General features: G+C 40.3%; 3 protein-coding genes across 5 annotated transcripts; all 3 read right to left on the bottom strand.

The window, feature by feature from the left end:
* Positions 1-1,795: 1,795 nt before the first annotated feature.
* Positions 1,796-4,611, bottom strand: LOC309695649 (procathepsin L-like). Its single transcript, XM_082516413.1, has 9 exons — positions 4,454-4,611; positions 4,075-4,179; positions 3,694-3,836; positions 3,361-3,558; positions 3,079-3,270; positions 2,533-2,698; positions 2,317-2,422; positions 2,038-2,141; positions 1,796-1,866 (listed from the first exon to the last, which is right to left on the bottom strand). The coding sequence occupies exons 2-8, from the start codon at positions 4,172-4,174 to the stop codon at positions 2,042-2,044; spliced, it is 1,005 nt and encodes a 334-aa protein (XP_082372539.1). The 5' UTR covers positions 4,175-4,179; positions 4,454-4,611; the 3' UTR covers positions 1,796-1,866; positions 2,038-2,041.
* A 2,550-nt stretch (positions 4,612-7,161) lies between these two features.
* LOC309695648 (procathepsin L-like) lies at positions 7,162-9,970 on the bottom strand. Of its 2 annotated transcripts, none has more exons than XM_082516412.1 (9): positions 9,818-9,970; positions 9,439-9,572; positions 9,058-9,200; positions 8,719-8,922; positions 8,437-8,628; positions 7,951-8,116; positions 7,735-7,840; positions 7,506-7,609; positions 7,162-7,335 (listed from the first exon to the last, which is right to left on the bottom strand). In XM_082516412.1, exons 2-8 carry the CDS (start codon positions 9,536-9,538, stop codon positions 7,510-7,512), a joined length of 1,011 nt encoding a protein of 336 aa, XP_082372538.1. In that variant the 5' UTR covers positions 9,539-9,572; positions 9,818-9,970; the 3' UTR covers positions 7,162-7,335; positions 7,506-7,509. The 2 variants fall into 2 exon arrangements, with proteins under 2 accessions (XP_082372538.1, XP_082372537.1); XM_082516411.1 differs by having other exon boundaries at positions 9,439-9,543; positions 9,818-9,969.
* Positions 9,971-14,439: 4,469 nt separating this feature from the next.
* On the bottom strand, positions 14,440-19,065 carry vgll2b (vestigial-like family member 2b). Of its 2 annotated transcripts, XM_082517223.1 has the most exons (4): positions 18,744-19,065; positions 17,987-18,329; positions 15,626-16,072; positions 14,440-15,160 (listed from the first exon to the last, which is right to left on the bottom strand). In XM_082517223.1, the coding sequence occupies exons 1-4, from the start codon at positions 18,828-18,830 to the stop codon at positions 15,117-15,119; spliced, it is 921 nt and encodes a 306-aa protein (XP_082373349.1). In that variant the 5' UTR covers positions 18,831-19,065; the 3' UTR covers positions 14,440-15,116. The 2 variants fall into 2 exon arrangements, with proteins under 2 accessions (XP_082373349.1, XP_082373348.1); XM_082517222.1 differs by lacking the exon at positions 18,744-19,065 and having other exon boundaries at positions 17,987-18,521.
* Positions 19,066-20,139: the final 1,074 nt, after the last annotated feature.

Here is a 20,139-nt window from a genome sequence, read left to right as displayed (position 1 = left end):
ATTGCTACGGGCCATTCGATTCTTGTACAACCATTGCAGGAGCTTGGTCCACATAGCTGACAATAAGTCAGACTCGTTTCCGGTGGGTGAGGGAGTCTGCCAGGGCTTCCCTTTGTCACCGATCCTGTTTGTAATTTTTATGGACTTTCTAGGCCTAGCCAAGTGGCGGAAGGCTTTCACTTGGGTGGTCTCAGAATCTCATCTCTGCTTTTTGCAGATGATGTGGATCTGTTGGCTTCAACAGGCGATGGCCTCCAGCTCGCACTGGGACAGTTCACAGAGTGTGAAGAGGTGGGAATGAGAATCAGCACCTCCATGTCTGAGGCCATGGTCCTCAGCCAGAAAAGGGTGGAGTGCCCACTCTGGGTCAGGGACGAGTTCCTGCTCCAAGTGGAGGAGTTTAAGTATATTGGGGTCTTGTTCACGAGTGACGGGAAAAGGGAGTGTAATAGAAAATTTTATTATTTACATTTAAAGTATTAAAGTGCTTATGCATATGCTTAGTTGTGACATTGTAGCTGACTGTTCAGTGAAAGTTTCTAAAACTAAATGAACTTATTTCAGCCACAGCAGCTGGAGAAGACAACTCCCTTTACAGGCACTAATAACGCCAAGGGTACAAAACAGCATACCTATTGTTCCATTAGGTTTCATAGCGAGGCTCGTGATGTGTGTGGTATGATCGGTTTGTAACTTCCTCCCTCTTCCTTGGAATGCATAAAGGAGTGAGAGCACCACTTGTGGTCAGCCAAGTAGCTTAGAGTCTGCAGAAGTTTTTTTTTACACACACAATAAAAATGTGTTCATAATCGAGTTGGCGCTCCGTATTTTGAGGGTAAAGAGCTTCGTTCAAGCGTTACTGTCTGGATTGATATATTGCCGGATGACGTAGAGTGCAGAGGGTTTTTTTTTGCAGCATGCTTACACATACACATGATGATGATGATGATGATGATGATAATAATAATAATAAGAAGAAGAAGAAGAAGAAGAATACATTTTATTTAAAAGCACCCAGACAAGCTGGAGGAGGTGGAAGGGGAAAGGGAGGTCTGGGCTCCCTTTCCCCTGCTGCCCCTGAGACCCGGCCCCGGATAAGCGGAAGAAGACGGCTGGATGGATGGAGATAAATTTTCACCAACTACAGAATGCCCAAGAAAGTAAAGCTGTTTCTGAAAAGATAAAGCAAGAAATGTTATTTAAAATAAAAAAAGATCAAAACAAGATCAAAGACAGGAGAAACCAGAGAGGAGAATGTAATTTTTTGCTTCTAAACACTATGGATGCAGCCTGTATAAAGGGGATGATCTGATTGTTATGGTTTTCTCTCTAAGTCCACGGGATGTTTACTGATTTGGCTATTTGGGAGTATATAAATATATCTGAATTAACTTGAACAGTATGTTACAGAACAGTGTGAGTGCAATGAAGGCCCACCAGGAGCCACACTGTTTCTGAGGAGGAGCTGGTGCTGTGGTGTCCATGAGCTGATGCTGGATGGCATGTGATCAGTTGGTTAGCTGAGCTGTATGCTAGATTAAGGCTACCAGACTTCACACACTTTCTGTATGATTTAAAATTGTGTGGCGGGACAAAAAAAAATCCCACTGAGGTTGAATATCTCTGTCTGGATAAACCACTGAATGGTTACAAAGCCAAACATCCCCAACAAAGAGAAACGCACAAACAAATGTTTAAATCACTGTGAAATATTTTTTTTATTTATATTTATCTACAATTTTTATATAAGTTTCTATTAAACATAAACCAGGGCAAAGGGTGACTCTTTACCCTAAAAAAAATGAAATAATAAAAATAAAATTAATGTTGATTACATGCCACTGATCTCCGCCTCACTGAGGAAACCTGCAAATGTAATCAATCAGTCAATAAACTGTGGGATGCACAAATATTTTTATATTAATCTGTGCACATGATCATAGGTTTGATATGTTTAAAAGGAATTGTTAATGAAATTGTTAAAAAAAAAAATCTTAGTAGAGCTAGAAAGAAAAAGTAGTTTAAGTTTCTTCTGACCTCTTCAGACCAGAGGGTAGCTTGCTGCAGTAGCAATCCCACACTGGTTGGATTTGTTCCTGCTCATCTTAATGTATCCCTTGTCTCCCCATTCAAGACCCCAGCTGCAGAAAGAAACAAATTAATAAACATTTAGCAGATTAATATGTAACTGAATGAAGAGACATATTAATCTACATGTATAAGATGCCTTTATTCAGTTGTGTATCAGCCCTCAGTAACTATTAGAAGAAGTCAAGAACATGAATTAAAATATGAGCATCACATGAAATCATTTACCTGTTCTTGACCAGCCAGTAGTCATTTCCGTCCTCAGTACCATAACCCACAGCCAGCACACCATGGTCCAACTCTGAGCTGCTGCACTGGGGCTCATTGTACACTCCTAGAAATACATATAATTTAGACTGAGAGGTTTAAAAATCAATAAGTAAATCTTCACATTTCTTTCTCTATATAAGATTTTTATTTGGCTCTTTCAAAACAGTGTTTTACCTGATTCGTAGAGCTGAAATGACATCTGAGAAGCATCAATGCCCACAGAAACGGGTCCGATGGTGGCCACAGCCTGCTTCAGGGCGTCTTCATCGCCTTGACTCACATCAGTATAGCCGGTGGATGTGGCTCCAATATTATCAGGATTATAACGGCATTTACCATTCTAGTCGAGAAAAAAATATGCAAATTATTCACTCACACATTTTCCAAGTATATTGCAAAGATATAAGAGATCAGAGCATTTACCAAGTACTATAGTTTTAAATATAGATTTAAAACTAGTCAATAAACTGGACTTGAACAGATTTGCTGAGCCACTAGATATATAGTGTTTTTCCACAAGGTGGCAGTAAAGTACACCAGTTGCTTGCAAGTCTATCATGAATACTTGTCTTTTCATCTCCAACTCTGTCATTTGTCAAGATAATGACAGTCAAGATATGAACAATTTCAAATGTACTTTCAAAGATTATGATTTAGAATTTTTTCGTTTATTATGATAACCTGTCAAGAAGATTATTGTCCACTCTCCTCTTTTATTACCTCGGCCTCATAAGGGTAGGACTCCTCAGTGTCAATCCCTCCATTTTCTTGGATGTACTGGAAGGCGTAGTCCATCAGCCCTCCCATGCAGCCCATGTTGCCATAGTCTCCCGAGCAGTCGACCAGCTGCTGCTCGCTCAGAGACACCAGCTTTCCTGTCTTCCTGAAGTGCTGACCCTCCAGTGAGCCAGTCTGCAACAAGCGTCAGTCAGTTTGAAGCCAACAGTCGAGCAAAGTTTCCTGCTTTACAATAATAGAGAAGACTACGTTATATGTACTCACTGCACTGAAGGCCCAGCAGGAGCCACACTGCTTCTGATCCTTGACATCAGTGACGTATCCCTTATCTCTCCAGTCAACAGTGTCGGGCAGATCAATACCTTCAGGTAGTGTGAAGAAGGTAGAGCCACGGCGAGGCAGAGAAGCATTGAAGGAGTGAAGGCAGCCCTGGGAAATCACTCGCTTGTACTCTTCATTTTCCTGATGAAGAAGAACATAATTCTGGGCTTATTGGGTTGTTATCCAAAATGCTATTCTCTGTGACGTTCTCTGCTAATTGCAGTGAAAAATGCTGATGACCTACACATAAAAACCTAAACAGACATACAAACATACCATGTCAGCAAAGTAGGTCATGCCGAGGCGGTAGGACTTCAAACCCTGGTCTGCCAAGATGTTGTGTACAAGCACAAATTTGCGGTTGTTGAGCCAGATCTGCCTCCGGTGAGCCTCCTCTGATGGAGAGTGGTAGGATCTTTCTGCCATTTTGAAAAAACAATTGTCAGAAAGAGAATGAAGGAACCAGGATGAATCCTTAAATATTAACAATCTAATTTCCAGTAAGAGATTTTCCTTTATTCTAGTCTTATAATGTTTTACAAGCATGTGAGCGTGAGCAAGGCCAAATTTAAGGGTTCCTTTAAGACCACGAAACATGATGAATATCATTTGACAAAAAGCTCAAACAAATAGGAGAGGAAGAGTCTGCTGTCTCACCAAACTTGAGTTTCCAGGCATGAAACTCCAGATCTTCCAGAGAGATGCTGGCACAGCTGGCCACAGCCAGAACAGCAGCAACAACAAGCAGCAACTTCATCTTGACTGGACACAAGCAGAAAAAGACACAGATCCTGTGTGGTGTGCAGAAAACCAGACAGATTGTTTCTGATGCCTGTCACATCAGCTTTAAAATACTCTCTATCGTGATGTTGGATGTCACTTCCACACTACCACAGTATCCGCTCTACGTCCTGGTTTCTTTAACTTTCTGTTTCATCTCTCCTTTCTATTCTTTCTCAAATGAATGACTCTTTCATCATTCTGTCACTAAAAAGTGTAGTCTGTGTGTGCAGTCGTCTGTGCTGTAGCTACTCACCTGGCTCGATGTCAGTGTACGTGCTGAAGACTGAGGTAGAAGCACCTGTGGGTGTTGTAGAGCTGTCTGAGGAGTTCTTATATAGCCAGCTACAGTTATGACTACAGTATTCCAGTCAGGTGGCTGTCAGCAGGTCACAAAAAATATGGCACATGAAAGTCAATCATTGAAACAGACAAAGGTGGAGTTATACATTAAGAGGAGGATCGCACGATGACACTGTTTTGAGGAAATATTTTAGTCAACCTCAGCAAAAACACCGAATGTTACTGTCATGAATCCTGTTTACTGCTTTTTTCTTTGGTTTTATGGGTGTTTTTGACGGCATGATCAGTTTTGGTTTAGTCTTATGGATTCACGTTCAACAAACACCATATGTCTGTATGTGTTATTGTAATCTGTTTCCCACCACAAAGAGATGGGAAGTCTCCAAAACGAACAACAGCAGAACAAAAACAAAGCAGACGTACAGAAACAACACAGCGTGTGTGCTAATGTGTCATCCACCTGCGAGCTGAAACCTTAAGAAGAAACAGATTACATCATTCTGGAAAATATGCAAAGTCCTCATAGAGGTGCTTTTATTTCTTGAAATTGTAGGTGGCACCTCAGCTAACACCCACTCAGTGAATGTTGTTTAATGAGTTACATGAATGATCAGGATTTATTTGAAGTGTTACCCCATCTTTTTTCTTCTTTAAGAAACTGAAATGATGTATTGTCTTCATATGTACGCATATAACCTCTCTCAGACTGATTAAAGTCTCTAAATTTTCCCACAAATATGGATTTTCTGTCCCCTTTTTAACTCATGATTTTTTCCTCATCACCCCATACCAGTAGAGGCAGTCTGACATCACTGACTGAGTGTAGTTCTGTTGAAGATTTCTTCCTGATAACAGGTAGGCATCCAGGCAACTGCTGGCACACAGCTGAAAGAGTTTATTTGCATTTCCAACTTTGCTATTTAGGGAAATAACAATAGTCAGTTGTTACAAAGACCTGTAAAGTCAAAGATTGTGATTGGGGATTTTTCTCTATGGATGGATGGATGAGATAAACTTTTTTGGTTATTTGGAAGTACATAAATATATCTGAATTAACTTGAACAGTATGTTACAGAACAGTGTGAGTGCACTGAAGTCCCACCAGGAGCCACACTGTTTCTGAGGAGGAGCTGGTGCTGTGGTGTCCATGAGCTGATGTTGGATGGCATGTGATCAGTTGGTTAGCTGAGCTGTTTGCTAGATTAAGGCTACCAGACTTCACACACTACCTAAAAATTCTTCCTTGCTTGCTTACACTTCATTACTGAGTTCCTATACGTTTACATTTGCCAGTCAAATCATCTTTCACTTTTGCATCTTTATTTTTTAGTGCTTTTGATGAATGATTCAGACTCACAACCTTTCAAAAGGCACAAAATACTAAAAATAAAAAAAGTAAAACTGTAAATGGAAACATTAAGCAAGAAATGTTACTTTAAAAAAATAAGTTCAAACACAGAGGAAACCACAACGGAGACATTTCTCTACAAAATGAAGTTCCCACTTCTGAAACTTCTTGCCCACAGCTGTTATTTTTCACCTTAGGTTTGCGAGCCAAATGTTAAAGAAGCAGCCAGTATGTGAGGGTGCATCTCATTCCACATTTCAGACTTTTCTAGTTCGTTTTGAATTAATTAGTCCAGCTTAAAGTAATTTATGTCAGCTGAAGCTCAGCTAATGTGGCCAAAGAACCATGAATAAAATTAAGCAAGAATCAGTATAACATTAAACGCCCCTTTCACATATTTTGAGAAAATCATAATTGATTGTAAAACACATAAGTTCTGAGTGAGGTGAAGCAAACAGACGCTACTTTTCTGTAATCTTTAGAAAAAATACAAATACATAATTTGGGATAATGATCAAGTATTCTTTCTGTCAGGTACATAACTTCATCCAGATAAGTTGTTGTTTGCTTGTTTGTTTGTTTTTTAACTGGTATACTACATGCTTATTTGTTTGGTTTTTATAGAAATTCATAAAGTCTACCAAACTAAACTTCTGTCTATAAACTGTTGGACAAAGACACAATTTCTATAGATTTGCTGCTGCACATCACCGCAATAACTTTTAAATCAGCAATATTTCAGCTTTAATTCGGTGGTTTGGCAAAGATTTTAATTAACGTAAGCACCTGTTAATTAAATTTTAATTACGTGTTTATGAATTAGCTGCATCAAACTGGCTGAAAGTATTAGCTATATTTATACATAGACCTTATTTACAAGCATTCATTCTGTTTAGGAATAAACTAAGTCATAAATGCAGCCTAAAGATCAGACGATCTGTCTGACTTTGTTTGTTCCATCATTTGCACCAACATCTCTTTAGGTCCCATCTTGAAATTACAATGAAAGGTTTAAAAAAAACAAGGCCGCACTTGCCACAAAACAAAACTGTTTGTCACTGACTTCTCTAATTACTTTTGAGGCTCTAATGAAGAACTATGTATAAAAATGACTATAATAAAGTAAAATGTTTGTTAAACCTGCTGAACTAAAGTTGAAGGTCTGCACTTCAGTCACATCTGAACTGTATGATTTAAAATTGTGTGGTGGGACAAAAAAAAATCCCACTGAGGTTGAATATCTCTGTCTGGATAAACCACTGAATGGTTACAAAGCCAAACACCCCCAACAAAGAGAAACGCACAAACAAATGTTTAAATCACTGTGAAATATTTTATTTATTTATATTTATTTACAATTTTATATACCTTTCTATTAAACATAAACCAGGGCAAAGGGTGACTCTTTACCCTGAAAAAAAAATGAAATAATAAAAATAAAATTAATGTTGATTACATGCCACTGATCTCCGCCTCACTGAGGAAACCTGCAAATGTAATCAATCAGTCAATAAACTGTGGGATGCACAAATATTTTTATATTAATCTGTGCACATGATCATAGGTTTGATATGTTTAAAAGGAATTGTTAATGAAATTGTTAAAAAAAAAATCTTAGTAGAGCTAGAAAGAAAAAGTAGTTTAAGTTTCTTCTGACCTCTTCAGACCAGAGGGTAGCTTGCTGCAGTAGCAATCCCACACTGGTTGGATTTGTTCCTGCTCATCTTAATGTATCCCTTGTCTCCCCATTCAAGACCCCAGCTGCAGAAAGAAACAAATTAATAAACATTTAGCAGATATAATATGTAACCGAATGTAGCGACGTAATAATCTACATGTATTACCTCTCAGTAACTATTAGAACGAGCATCAATCAAGTTATTTACCTGTTCTTGACCAGCCAGTAGTCATTTCCGTCCTCAGTACCATAACCCACAGCCAGCACACCATGGTCCAACTGTAAGCTGCTGCACTGGGGCTCATTGTACACTCCTAGAAATACATATCATTTAGACTGAGAGGTTTAAAAATAAATAAATAAATCTTCACATTTCTTTCTCTATATAAGATTTTTATTTGGCTCTTTCAACACAGTGTTTTACCTGATTCGTAGAATTGGAATGACATCTGAGAAGCATCAATGGCTACAGAAACGGGTCCGATGGTGGCCACAGCCTCTTTCAGGGCGTCTTCATCGCCTTGACTCACATCAGTATAGCCGGTGGATGTGGCTCCAATATTATCAGGATTATAACGGCATTTTCCATCCTAGTCGAGAGAAAATTATCTACTGACACATTTTGCAAGTCGCTATTGTAAAAATATAAGAGATGAGAGCATTTACCAAGCGCTATAATTTTAAAGATAAATATAAAAGTAGTCAATAAATTGACCTTGATCAGATTTGCGTCACTAGATATATTTTTTCCACAAGGTGGCAGTAAAGTACACCAGTTGCTTGCAAGTCTATCATGAATAATTGTCTTTTCATCTCCAACTCTGTCATTTGTCAAGATAATGACAGTCAAGTGATGAACAATAACATTATAACATTATAATAAGCACATTATTCTCCACTCTTTTATTACCTCGGCCTCATAAGGGTAGGACTCCTCAGTGTCAATCCCTCCATTTTCTTGGATGTACTGGAAGGCGGAGTCCATCCAGCCTCCACCGCAGCCCTCATTGCCATAGTCTCCCGAGCAGTCGACCAGCTGCTGCTCGCTCAGAGACACCAGCTTTCCTGTCTTCCTGAAGTGCTGACCCTCCAGTGAGCCAGTCTGCAACAAGCGTCAGTCAGTTTGAAGCCAACAGTCGAGCAAAGTTTCCTGCTTTACAATAATAGAGAAGACTACGTTATATGTACTCACTGCACTGAAGGCCCAGCAGGAACCACACTGCTTCTGATCCTTGACATCAGTGACATATCCCTTATCTCTCCAGTCAACAGTGTCGGGCAGATCAGTACCTTCAGGTAGTCTAAGTCTGAAGAAGGTAGAGCCACGGCGAGGCAGAGAAGCATTGAAGGAGTGAAGGCAGCCCTGGGAAATCACTCGCTTGTACTCTTCATTTTCCTGATGAAGAAGAACATAATTCTGGGCTTATTGGGTTGTTATCCAAAATGCTATTCTCTGTGTCGTTCTCTGCTAATTGCAGTGAAAAATGCTGATGACCTACACATAAAAACCTAAACAGACATACAAACATACCATGTCAGCAAAGTAGGTCATGCCGAGGCGGTAGGACTTCAAACCCTGGTCTGCCAAGATGTTGTGTACAAGCACAAATTTGCGGTTGTTGAGCCAGATCTGCCTCCGGTGAGCCTCCTCTGATGGAGAGTGGTAGGATCTTTCTGCCATTTTGAAAAAACAATTGTCAGAAAGAGAATGAAGGAACCAGGATGAATCCTTAAATATTAACAATCTAATTTCCAGTAAGAGATTTTCCTTTATTCTAGTCTTATAATGTTTTACAAGCATGTGAGCGTGAGCAAGGCCAAATTTAAGGGTTCCTTTAAGACCACGAAACATGATGAATATCATTTGACAAAAAGCTCAAACAAATAGGAGAGGAAGAGTCTGCTGTCTCACCAAACTTGAGTTTCCAGGCATGAAACTCCAGATCTTCCAGAGAGATGCTGGCACAGCTGGCCACAGCCAGAACAGCAGCAACAACAAGCAGCAACTTCATCTTGACTGGACACAAGCAGAAAAAGACACAGATCCTGTGTGGTGTGCAGAAAACCAGACAGATTGTTTCTGATGCCTGTCACATCAGCTTTAAAATACTCTCTATCGTGATGTTGGATGTCACTTCCACACTACCACAGTATCCGCTCTACGTCCTGGTTTCTTTAACTTTCTGTTTCATCTCTCCTTTCTATTCTTTCTCAAATGAATGACTCTTTCATCATTCTGTCACTAAAAAGTGTAGTCTGTGTGTGCAGTAGTCTGTGCTGTAGCTACTCACCTGGCTCGATGTCAGTGTACGTGCTGAAGACTGAGGTAGAAGCACCTGTGGGTGTTGTAGAGCTGTCTGAGGAGTTCTTATATAGCCAGCTACAGTTATGACTACAGTATTCCAGTCAGGTGGCTGTCAGCAGGTCACAAAAAATATGGCACATGAAAGTCAATCATTGAAACAGACAAAGGTGGAGTTATACATTAAGAGGAGGATCGCACGATGACACTGTTTTGAGGAAATATTTTAGTCAACCTCAGCAAAAACACTGAACATTACTGTCATGAATCCTGTTTACTGCTTTTTTCTTTGGTTTTTAGGTTTTTTTGAGGGCATGATCAGTTTTGGTTTAGTCATATGGATTCACGTTCAACAAACACCATATGTCTGTATGTGTTATTGTTATGTGTTTTCCCCTGTAATCTGTTTCCCACCACAAAGAGATGGGAAGTCTCCAAAACGAACAACAGCAGAAAAAACAAACAAACAAAAACAAAGCAGACATACAGAAACAACACAGCGTGTGTGCTAATGTGTCATCCACCTGCGAGCTGAAACCTTAAGAAGAAACAGATTACATCATTCTGGAAAATATGCAAAGTCCTCATAGAGGTGCTTTTATTTCTTGAAATTGTAGGTGGCACCTCAGCTAACACCCACTCAGTGAATGTTGTTTAATGAGTTACATGAATGATCAGGATGTATTTGAAGTGTTACCCCATCTTTTTTCTTCTTTAAGAAACTGAAATGATGTATTGTCTTCATATGTACGCATATAACCTCTCGTAGACTGATTAAAGTCTCTAAATTTTCCCACAAATATGGAATTTTTGTCCCCTTTTGTCTGAAAGTTTTCTTAAGGTTTTGAGCTACGGTGCAAACAAGCACACAGCCACACACAACTTCCGATAAACTCTATTCTGAGTTTGATATTGTTTGATTTATGATTCATGCGGGTTTCCACTGACAGTTATTCAACACTTCCTTTCTGTTTCCACAAACACATCCTGTTTTTAAGCTTGACTGTAAGGCCTGATTTTCTGGGCAAATCCCACCCATCTTTATCAGTGCAAATACAAAAATGTGCATTTTGTCTTTAAATTCTTCCCTGTAAGTAAGATATCAGCCTTTTTTTTTACTGGCAATTTATCTTCTGTAACTGACGTCTGTCTGTCTGGCTGACTAGTGGTCACAAGGCTTTCAGTGTTACGATAGCCATAAAGAAGATGTGGAGTGGGTGGGAAACTAAGAACTAAGCAAAAAGTTTACAGATTTCAAGGAACTCTTATTTTAGTTTATGTCATGCATCTGACATCCCAACTGAAAGCACAGATATCAGTATTTTGTACACAAGATTGGGGTTATTTCTGTCAGAAAAGTGCAAATAGTTTGAATTCTAATACCTCTGGATCAATAAAAAAAAAAACAATATGCTGTTTTCTTTCTATGATAGAAATGCATAACTATTGCTACAGTGTAGCTTTGCAGTAGTATTATAATGCTTTATATATTTTCAGCAGTGGCTAATGTAAGGCATGAGAGGACAGTTCATTAGTGGTAGAAGAACACAGTTTTTGTTTCGTTTTTGTTTGTTTTTTCACTTAAGTGAAAGTAATACTACTCTGTAAAATATATTTAAAATTAAAGCCTGAAAGTCAAAATCCTCTAAAGTGAAAAAACCTATAATGTGTGAAAAAAAACAACTACAGCTGTTAGTATGGGAACCAGACAAATGTGTAGAGTCATGAAAACTATTCACAATAGACGATCGTAGACAAACATGAAGATTGTAATAGATAATAAAGTTATCTTTTTATTATTATTTTTTATTATTAGGAAGGTTGATTTTATTGATTTTATGTGTTTAATTATTTTATTATAATAAATAAATGTCATTATTTTTTTCCTGGGGGGTGGCATGTCTCCCAGCTAGATAAATTAATCTCACATAGTATTAAAATGATTTGTTTTTATTGTGAAGTCCAGCAGAAGTGGTCAGGTGCAGCATAGCGTGGATGCATAACAAGTAACAGGTTCACCGTGAGTCAGCACAACAGCAATTACGAGGATGGAAGTTCACAAATCAAAGTTTGCACATTTTTGTCTGCTTGTTTCGGGAAAAATGTGGAAGTAAAGCATGTGAACATGTTATGGTAAATGGGTCTAGGGACTTATCTGGAAAAATTAAAAGTGAAGAAAAAAAGTTTTGTGTGTGTTTTGTGATTTCTGCTACCACTTGTTTATACTACATCACATGTGTTTCTTGCTTCATTTTTATTTGTCTCCTTTAGCTTGCACATGATGATTGTATCAGTTAGATATTAAAAGTTAAAACAGCAGGAAAGTCACATGTTTAAGAAATTCAGATGAGTAAAGCACAAAACTCAAGTTTACTGTGTTTTACACTCAGTAATCAGGTTATAAGATTCCAGTTTATTTAAAGCAGGGAGGATGACAGTTGATCACTGAGTGAATCATATGATTATTAAAATAAAAGTTGAAGATTTGGATCACAAACATGTAGTAAATCTGTATTTGTATATAATGTGCCATTTGACTCTAGAACCTGTATCATGTGACTACCACCAATGAGCCATCATGTGACTATTGTTTTGAATCTGGGTCAGCATAGGGTTTGTCTTATTATAAACTCTTACTGAAACCAATGCATAGTGCAAGTGAGGCAATCAGTGGTTCTCAGAAAGTGCTCAGTAATGTCGGCCACTAACCTTTGCTCCCATATGTTGAGATGTTGTCCTGAACATGTTGTTCTCAAATTTCTGTGCCATGTTTTTTACACATGATTATGTATTATTTTTTATTAACAGACAGTCTGTGCACATTTATGAAAATGTCTTTTCAGTGTAATGATTATATAGCTGGAGCAAATGCAAGGGGTTTTTTTTTTTTTTGCATTGGGCTCGTTAGTAGCTATTGATAAAGCTATATATAATCAACCAAGTAATCAACAGTGACCTCTGTACTAAGAGATAATACTGGTCAAATAGTTATAAAAAATGAGCTAAAGTAGTTCTTGGTTTTGACAGTTGATCTGACAGGTGCTCTCCAGTAGTCACGGATAAATATGCAAAGCAATTTATTCGCTCAAAGAAGAAGCTCATGCTATTTTTTAATTCTTAATTTTGTGTTTTCATAGCTAGTTTTAGTTAGTGTTGCTGTAAAAGCGCCATAAACTGTGTCTTGGCTGCATTACAGCAGCTCAACCTGTTGTAAGTGTGCCCTGTAAAACCTTTATTTGTTGTTGGCTTTGCAGTGCTATAAACACACCAGGAGATGTCACTATTTCATTTGGAATATTTCAGTTTACTAACAAACATGGAAACCACCAAACCAAATCCACTTTCTGTTAGTAATAAAACTAACGAATCAGTAATTAATCAAATTAAGCTACAACTTTAGGTTAAATCAATTTTAATTTTAATCTTGGTGTTATCCATAGTGAGTCAATTTATGCCTTCCTCATACAAACTACACTTGAATGTGCTGCTTCACATTATGTGGGATTTATTGACAGCCATGTACTGTAATGTGACAATATCTGTGGCTGCACACTTACTATGGATTAGATCCTGGAGGGTAAAAAAAAAAGAGGCTAGTGCCAGCAACAATACTAGCATGAAAAGGCTGTAAGGTGGTTGGAATGGGAAGCTGACAGGAAAGCTATCCCTGGTAAACTCTTTTAATTTTATTACTCTACATGTTTCCTCAGATTAAAGCCAATCACATAGTTGGCTGCTCTCTTAAGGGGGCGAGGGGTCACACATAACAGCCACTAAATTGTGACGGTGGCCAAGACTGGCATACCTTAGGGCATAATCTGATTATCAGATCAATAACACAGCAACATTTGGTGCATAGCTGGGATGGCTTGCTTCTTCTCTGGTTACACGTGGCTGGCATTTGCCACTCATTCCCACTTTATAGGTGACAAAGTGTGAATGCAAGCAGGAATTCAAATGGAAGGCCTTTTAAATAAGACGAGGTGCACAGCGTAACCTTGATCACATCTGGCTCTGCTACTGTATCTGGGAATCAGACAGCTATGAAAATGTCAGGGCACCCAACAAGTGTGCAAAATTAGAAACAGACCGAAAAGCCCTCATCACAGATATGTTACCTGACACCTGGAGTCTTCCCATGGAGCCAAATTTCTTCAGGCTAATATTAGTATTTATTATCTAGAAATATTACTCTCTTATATTCATGTTGCTAACATCGTTCAAGGTAAACATTTATGAGATGTGACAATGAACCATAAAAATATTTATTGACATCACATTCTTGGACACGAAAAAATGAGCACACCGAAAAAATAATCCCACAAATATTAAGAAAGCCAAAATTCAAAATTTCCACGAATGACAGAGAACAAAAGGACTAAAATGGAACAGCATCAAATTGAAAGTTCAGTTTTACCTGATAGTTCTGAGCAAACAAATCGTGGTAGATGCGAGAGATATTCTCCACATAAGATAGATGATAGATCTGGTATGGTCAGCTTTATCACCTCTTTTAAAATATATATATATATATAAAGCACAATCAGCTTGACACAAAAAAATTCAGAACACTGGCCAACCTAATATTTTAGAAATGCACATAAACACCAATAAATATAAACACTTTATTTCAGAGAGCAGTATTATATAATAACAAACACAAAAGGCCTCATGATAACAGTCACAGAGCTTAAACTGCCATAATTGCTGCTCTTGTTTATCACTGAATGTTGCATTTGTGAAATGCAGATAAGTGGATAATGAAAACCACTGTACCAACACAGAGCATGAGACAGAGATAACCAGGGACATTGGAGGAAATCCCTACTCTCTGCTATTCATCCCTCTGTCCCTCCATTCATCCTTCCATCTCTCTGTCCTCTGCAAAAAAAAAAAAAAGAAGTCTGTTGTGATCCTGTCTTTCTCAGTCCAAACAGGTCACTGTGGCTCCCACCTTGCCAAGGTCTGTGCAGTGACAGCAGAGGGAGACCAAAAGAGCTGAGAAAAAGAGAGCAACAGCACAGATTACAGACAGTTCGGACACTCTCCCTCTCTCGCTCCCTCTTTCGCTTTGCTTTATCTCCATGGTGCACACATGTCGACCTGGAGCAAGGCTGTATACTGGCAGGGGAGGCTAGAAACAGAGTGAAGGGGGTGGGTAGATGGGGATGCAAAGTGTGTATGGTGGAGGGGGGCGGGGGATAAAGGGACCTGCTGCGACAATAGCAAAATAGGTCCAGGGACTAATTGGATCTGGTAATGGCTGGTCACTGTGACTGAAGGGCTCGTTAGAACCAGTAGAGCTCCTTGCCTTTCTTGTGCTGCTGGAGACCTGAGGGGAAAAAAAGAAAAGGATACAATGAGGAGGACAATGGTGAACACAGAACACAGGTTGTCATGGAGTCTACTTGTGCCAAACATCCTGTTTTTGTGGGGTGGCGGGGCTCCTGTGATGATTATGATGTGTTGTGTGCATTTGTGAGTGTGTCTGCATGCGTGAGAGTGTCTATAATGGTGACTGAGTTATTTAACTTCCTGAGCGTATATATGTTTGCATCTGATCATTTGTTTTCATATATAGAGCATTACAGGGGCTGAAAGCTGGTATAGCAGTGTGCAACAGAGTGTGGGTGTTTGTGTAAATGGTTATTTGACTGTATATTATTCATGAATCTTTGATATTTTAAAGTCAGGATTGCTTGGTGTGTTGTGTTGCTAAATTTAAAGGGATGAAAGTTCAATCTTGCACTAAAACTGCACTGTACCATCCAAAAGCCTCACATGGTTGAGTGGTTACCTGCATCCATGTTGAGGGCCAGGGTCTGGCTGACATCTCCTGGGGGGAGCAAACTGGGCCATGAGGTAGCGGGCTCCAGCTTGCTCACTTCATAGTGGCTTGGCAAGGTGGGAAGATGTGGTGGCCTCACGGTAGGCATGAGTAGGGGCCCATAGTGGGGCTCCAAAGCCGAAGGTGAATAAAGTTCATGGAGAGGCCGTGGGGGGCCGTAGGCTTGGGCCTGAGGATATCCCCAGCTTTCTGGTGGGTGAGGGTGGGAGTGTGGATGAGCGTGTGGATGAGGATGAGCGTGTGGGTGCTGCAGGCTGGGGTGTAGCCCTGATGCGTACGGGTCCATGGAATAGGAAGGTGCACCGGTCTCACAGTGGGAGCGACTCTGAGGCGAGGAGTAGTTACTGTCCCAGAAGGATGGGGGGAAGCTTCGTCTACTGCTAGGCGACGGGGTATCTAATAAGGGAAGAGGTGGGAGAGAAGAGGTAGGAGGAGGCACAACAGTCAAACTTCGGCCAAGTCATGAACTGTTGCACAACTGCGTAGTGAATTGAATTGATTTATAGAAGCAAATGGAAAGGCTGGAGCTGTGCAGGAGGAGCAACACATACTAAAACATAGATGTCACTCACATGACTGCTACACCCTCTGGCCCAGATATCTTCCCCATTGGATCATACTGTCACACCGTCCTAGCCCCAACAAGACACAGAAATAAACACAACCACGTTCGAGCAGACAGAGGGGAGTGAGCGCTAAAGAGAAAGGTAGAAAGCGCGATGTCCCTATACCCTGGAATTCTATATAAGGCAGGCGCTCTGACCTGGAACGAGCCCAAGACTCACAGGGTCTTAAATCACTTGCTGTGGTGACATCTCTCACTCTCCTGTCAGCTCACTACTTTTGAAAGTCTCACAACACACTCAAGCCGACACAGACACACACACACACTCAAAAAGCAATTCTAGCCCCGTTCTAGCACCCGCCAACCCTCTCTTCTGTCTCCTGCACCCCCACCTGTTGTTTTCTCTGCTCCCCCACCCTCCTCGCCCTTGACAGAATGTCAGCAAGCCATTATATGTTTTTAGCAGTATAATTTTCCCATGGGATAGTTATATGAAAAAAAATGCCCTATGCATCCCCCCAAGAGGCAGCGTTTCCCACTGCCCATATCACAATGACCGCAACTTATATAAATCTGACTGGCAGGTGGGCAACTGACTGAGCAACCATTGTGGGGCAAGAGCTGGAGCAAGAGACAGAATGGCAGCCATGGAGACGTTTGAAGGGGATACCGCAGCGAGGCTGTGCGCTTACGGTCATGTATAAACATAGCATCTGTTGTGAGGCAGGGAGCGTGCACTGGTGCTGAAATGAAGACGTCCGACTCAACAAGGAAAGAGACTAAAACCGACAGAGCAACAGAGTGAGTAGACGCTTTAGGCCCTACATGGATATCCAAGGGATATCGTCAAGCTGGCAGCAAAAAAGAACACTGGCATCTTTAAAATATTCATTTCGACATTTTTGTTTACTTTACATCCTGGTGCAATCAGATTTAAAATTGTAAAAAGAGGAAAGGAACATCTTTACTTAACACTAATTTGAGCTTTTATAGGATTCTCTGGATGATAGTTATGGATTATCTGTACTTGGTATTAACATAAGCCACAATAAACTCATAAATCCATAGCGTTTCGTGGAGATAAAGTTGCCAAAACATACTGCAATCACAGAGTCATATTTAGACCCGGGAGGCAGATATTAGAAATCTGACTATAGCTAGGTCTGATTTGGGGATTTTCACAGACAAAACCAACAATGCACGCTGACTCTCTTGTGTCTTTTTTAAACCTTTTAGCCTGGAAGAGTCAAAGTAGACCCATTTGACTTCCAACTGCTCCTAACCTTCCTGACCCGATGCCCCGACCTTTCCAGGGACAACTTTTTGAACAAATGAGCCCTTCAACTGACCAAATTACCTGTGTGACACTCTGCTGCGCTCCCTGTCAGTTCAGCATGTGTGGCCTCAAAATCTCATGCAATATATCTCAACTGTGACAAATATGCCACCTGTGCTTCCCTAAATACATGGGAGGAGAAGGATTTAGTTAGGAGAAACCCAACAATCGTCATGTAAACACGCCTAGAATAAATTAGTCTATTAAAGATTTGATAAAATTGATTGGTGTTGCTTTATTTTTGTGCATATACTGCACAAATTTGATTTTTATAAATACATCTTGAAATCTTTTGTTTTTTGTTTTCAGTTTCTTTAAGAACACCAAACATTCACTATGACTTTGTATTGCTGGTACAAGGACCTTTATTTGAGTCAAATAATCTTTCTGCATGCGCAATGAAATTTACCTGTTCCCCGATGTTCTGGTGCTCGACGTTTGCCCTCACCATCCATATAGGAGCTGAGGGCTCTGGAGAAGTGCTCATCCACAACGCTGCTGATGTCTCCCTGGTAGTAGGTGAAGAGGACACAGCGAGAAGTCAGGTATTCTGCCTCGGGAGCTTCCTGCTTCTCTTTGGGGCCTTCTTCTGGTCTTGAAGCCGCAGGAGTATAGGAGGAAGAAGAGCTGGATGAAGCAGAGGAGGAAGTTGATCCTCCAGTGCCTGGGCCCCCAGACATCCCCTCGGGGCCGTTGGGAGTGTCCATAAAATCCCGGCAATGAGATGAAGTGCAATTTAGACCTGTGGCAGCCTGGCGCGGTGTTAGAGGGCAGGGAGAGGAAGAACAGGGAGAGAGTTGAAACAGGTGTTGCAGAAGACAGTTCTGGAGCTGACTATGAGACATTTTGACACGATGCTCTTCTTTGTATGAGGCAGCACTGGTATGTGTAATCTGTGTGTGCGTGCGAGCTGCTGTGCGCTAATTAGTGGGTGCAGAGTGACTTCTGTGCTTGGTGTGACATGTACAGATATAAAGAAAAAATCTCAATAAATCAAACTAATTCTTAAATCACAAACTTAAACAAATAAATAACTTTTTGAATCGGGTTGTTTGCTTTTACGCACAAGCTGCATAAATTAGCATATCTGTTAACTAGCACAACAGGCTCCAATACTTGAGATGAGAGTTATCACAAGAACGTTTCCACATGTGCTCATTTCTTACCTGGAAGTTACTGATAAAAGCGGGAGCAGTCGGTGCGTACGATGCGTAATGTCCATAGGCTGGGTACATAACATCCAAACAGCTCATGGTAAATGAGCGATGTCTTCAATGCTCTGTTGAAACCGACCTTAGTGAGAGAGAGAGCGTCAACATTCCGTTTATGTCGGAGAGAAATGAGCTTCTTAGTCGCCGATCAGTGCACAAAAGCCCGTTCCAGGCTCGGCATAGTCACTCCAGGAGGAGCGCACCTCTCCGCTTTCATTGCGTGCGCCACACAGCTGCGGTACCAAAATGTGGTGAGGTTTATGGAGCAAGCATGAGGGTGTCCTGTCCTGTACATCTTTGTGTCAACCCCTCCCACCTTTACCAGCTCTCAACACCCCACATCACCGACATTAAGACTCCCACTGGCATAACATCTATAACAGATCGCTTTCGAGCAAATTTGACACACTACTGAAATTAACTGCCTGATGGGTGTAATCGTGTAAAAGCTCATTTAAAACATATAGGCGTAAATTATGTCAATATTTGTGAATATAAAATTGAAAGAGTGGGCAAGAGTGTATTCTAGAAAAGCTGTAAGCACACAGTAAATCATTATGACTCCAGACCATCGTAATCCTGGTGTAGAAAAAAAGGGTTACGGTAAATAGAATGTCATCTAGTTACACAAATAGATTTGGATGAAGTCACTGAGCTTTATAACTGGCCACACAACAATGAGCACATGATACACGTGGTTCAGCGACTTTTTATTCGTCTCCATGTACTTTGGATACTTAAAAACTTTGTGTTCAGTCCAGGTCGAAAGTGTATCCATGGTCTTAAAACAGCTATCGGTTGCCAAGTAAACCCTCAAGTCATCTGAAGTATTTAGTGGGTTCCGAGAATGACACATAGGTGTCAACTATAGGTTGCATACACTGGTCATACCAGCATAAAGGAGAAAGGGACTCTGCACAAATCTATGACAAATTATCACCTATCAGAAGTGCAAATAAAAAGATATTTTCACACACACTAACACAAACAGTGACAATCACAAGCACCACAGAAACACGGATTTCAAAACAACAACCATTCAATGTGAAGAACACTTTTTCCAATAGTGCAGCCTCTTTTGCTTGTTTTAAGTGTTTACGGGTGCCTGATGTTTAGGCATGCCAGTCTTTTTGACAGGCACTTCAGAATGCCTGGGAGAATAGTGTGGAAAGTTCGCAGAATTCCATGGACGAGTGTCAGATGAGGTGGAATGTCTCTGATGTATGCTAGTGGACGAGCTCCTCTGGAAGTTACATCGTTCCTTTGCTGCGTTCTCTAGATGCAGAACATGACCAACATCTTGCTATGCATACATCATACATACTGTGAATAACTGGTAGCAGGTTATTGG

This window comes from Aulonocara stuartgranti (assembly GCF_965226115.1).
Source record: "Aulonocara stuartgranti genome assembly, chromosome: 19".
Taxonomy (NCBI): Eukaryota; Metazoa; Chordata; class Actinopteri; order Cichliformes; family Cichlidae; genus Aulonocara; species Aulonocara stuartgranti.
This window is presented reverse-complemented; position numbering and strand designations above follow the sequence as displayed.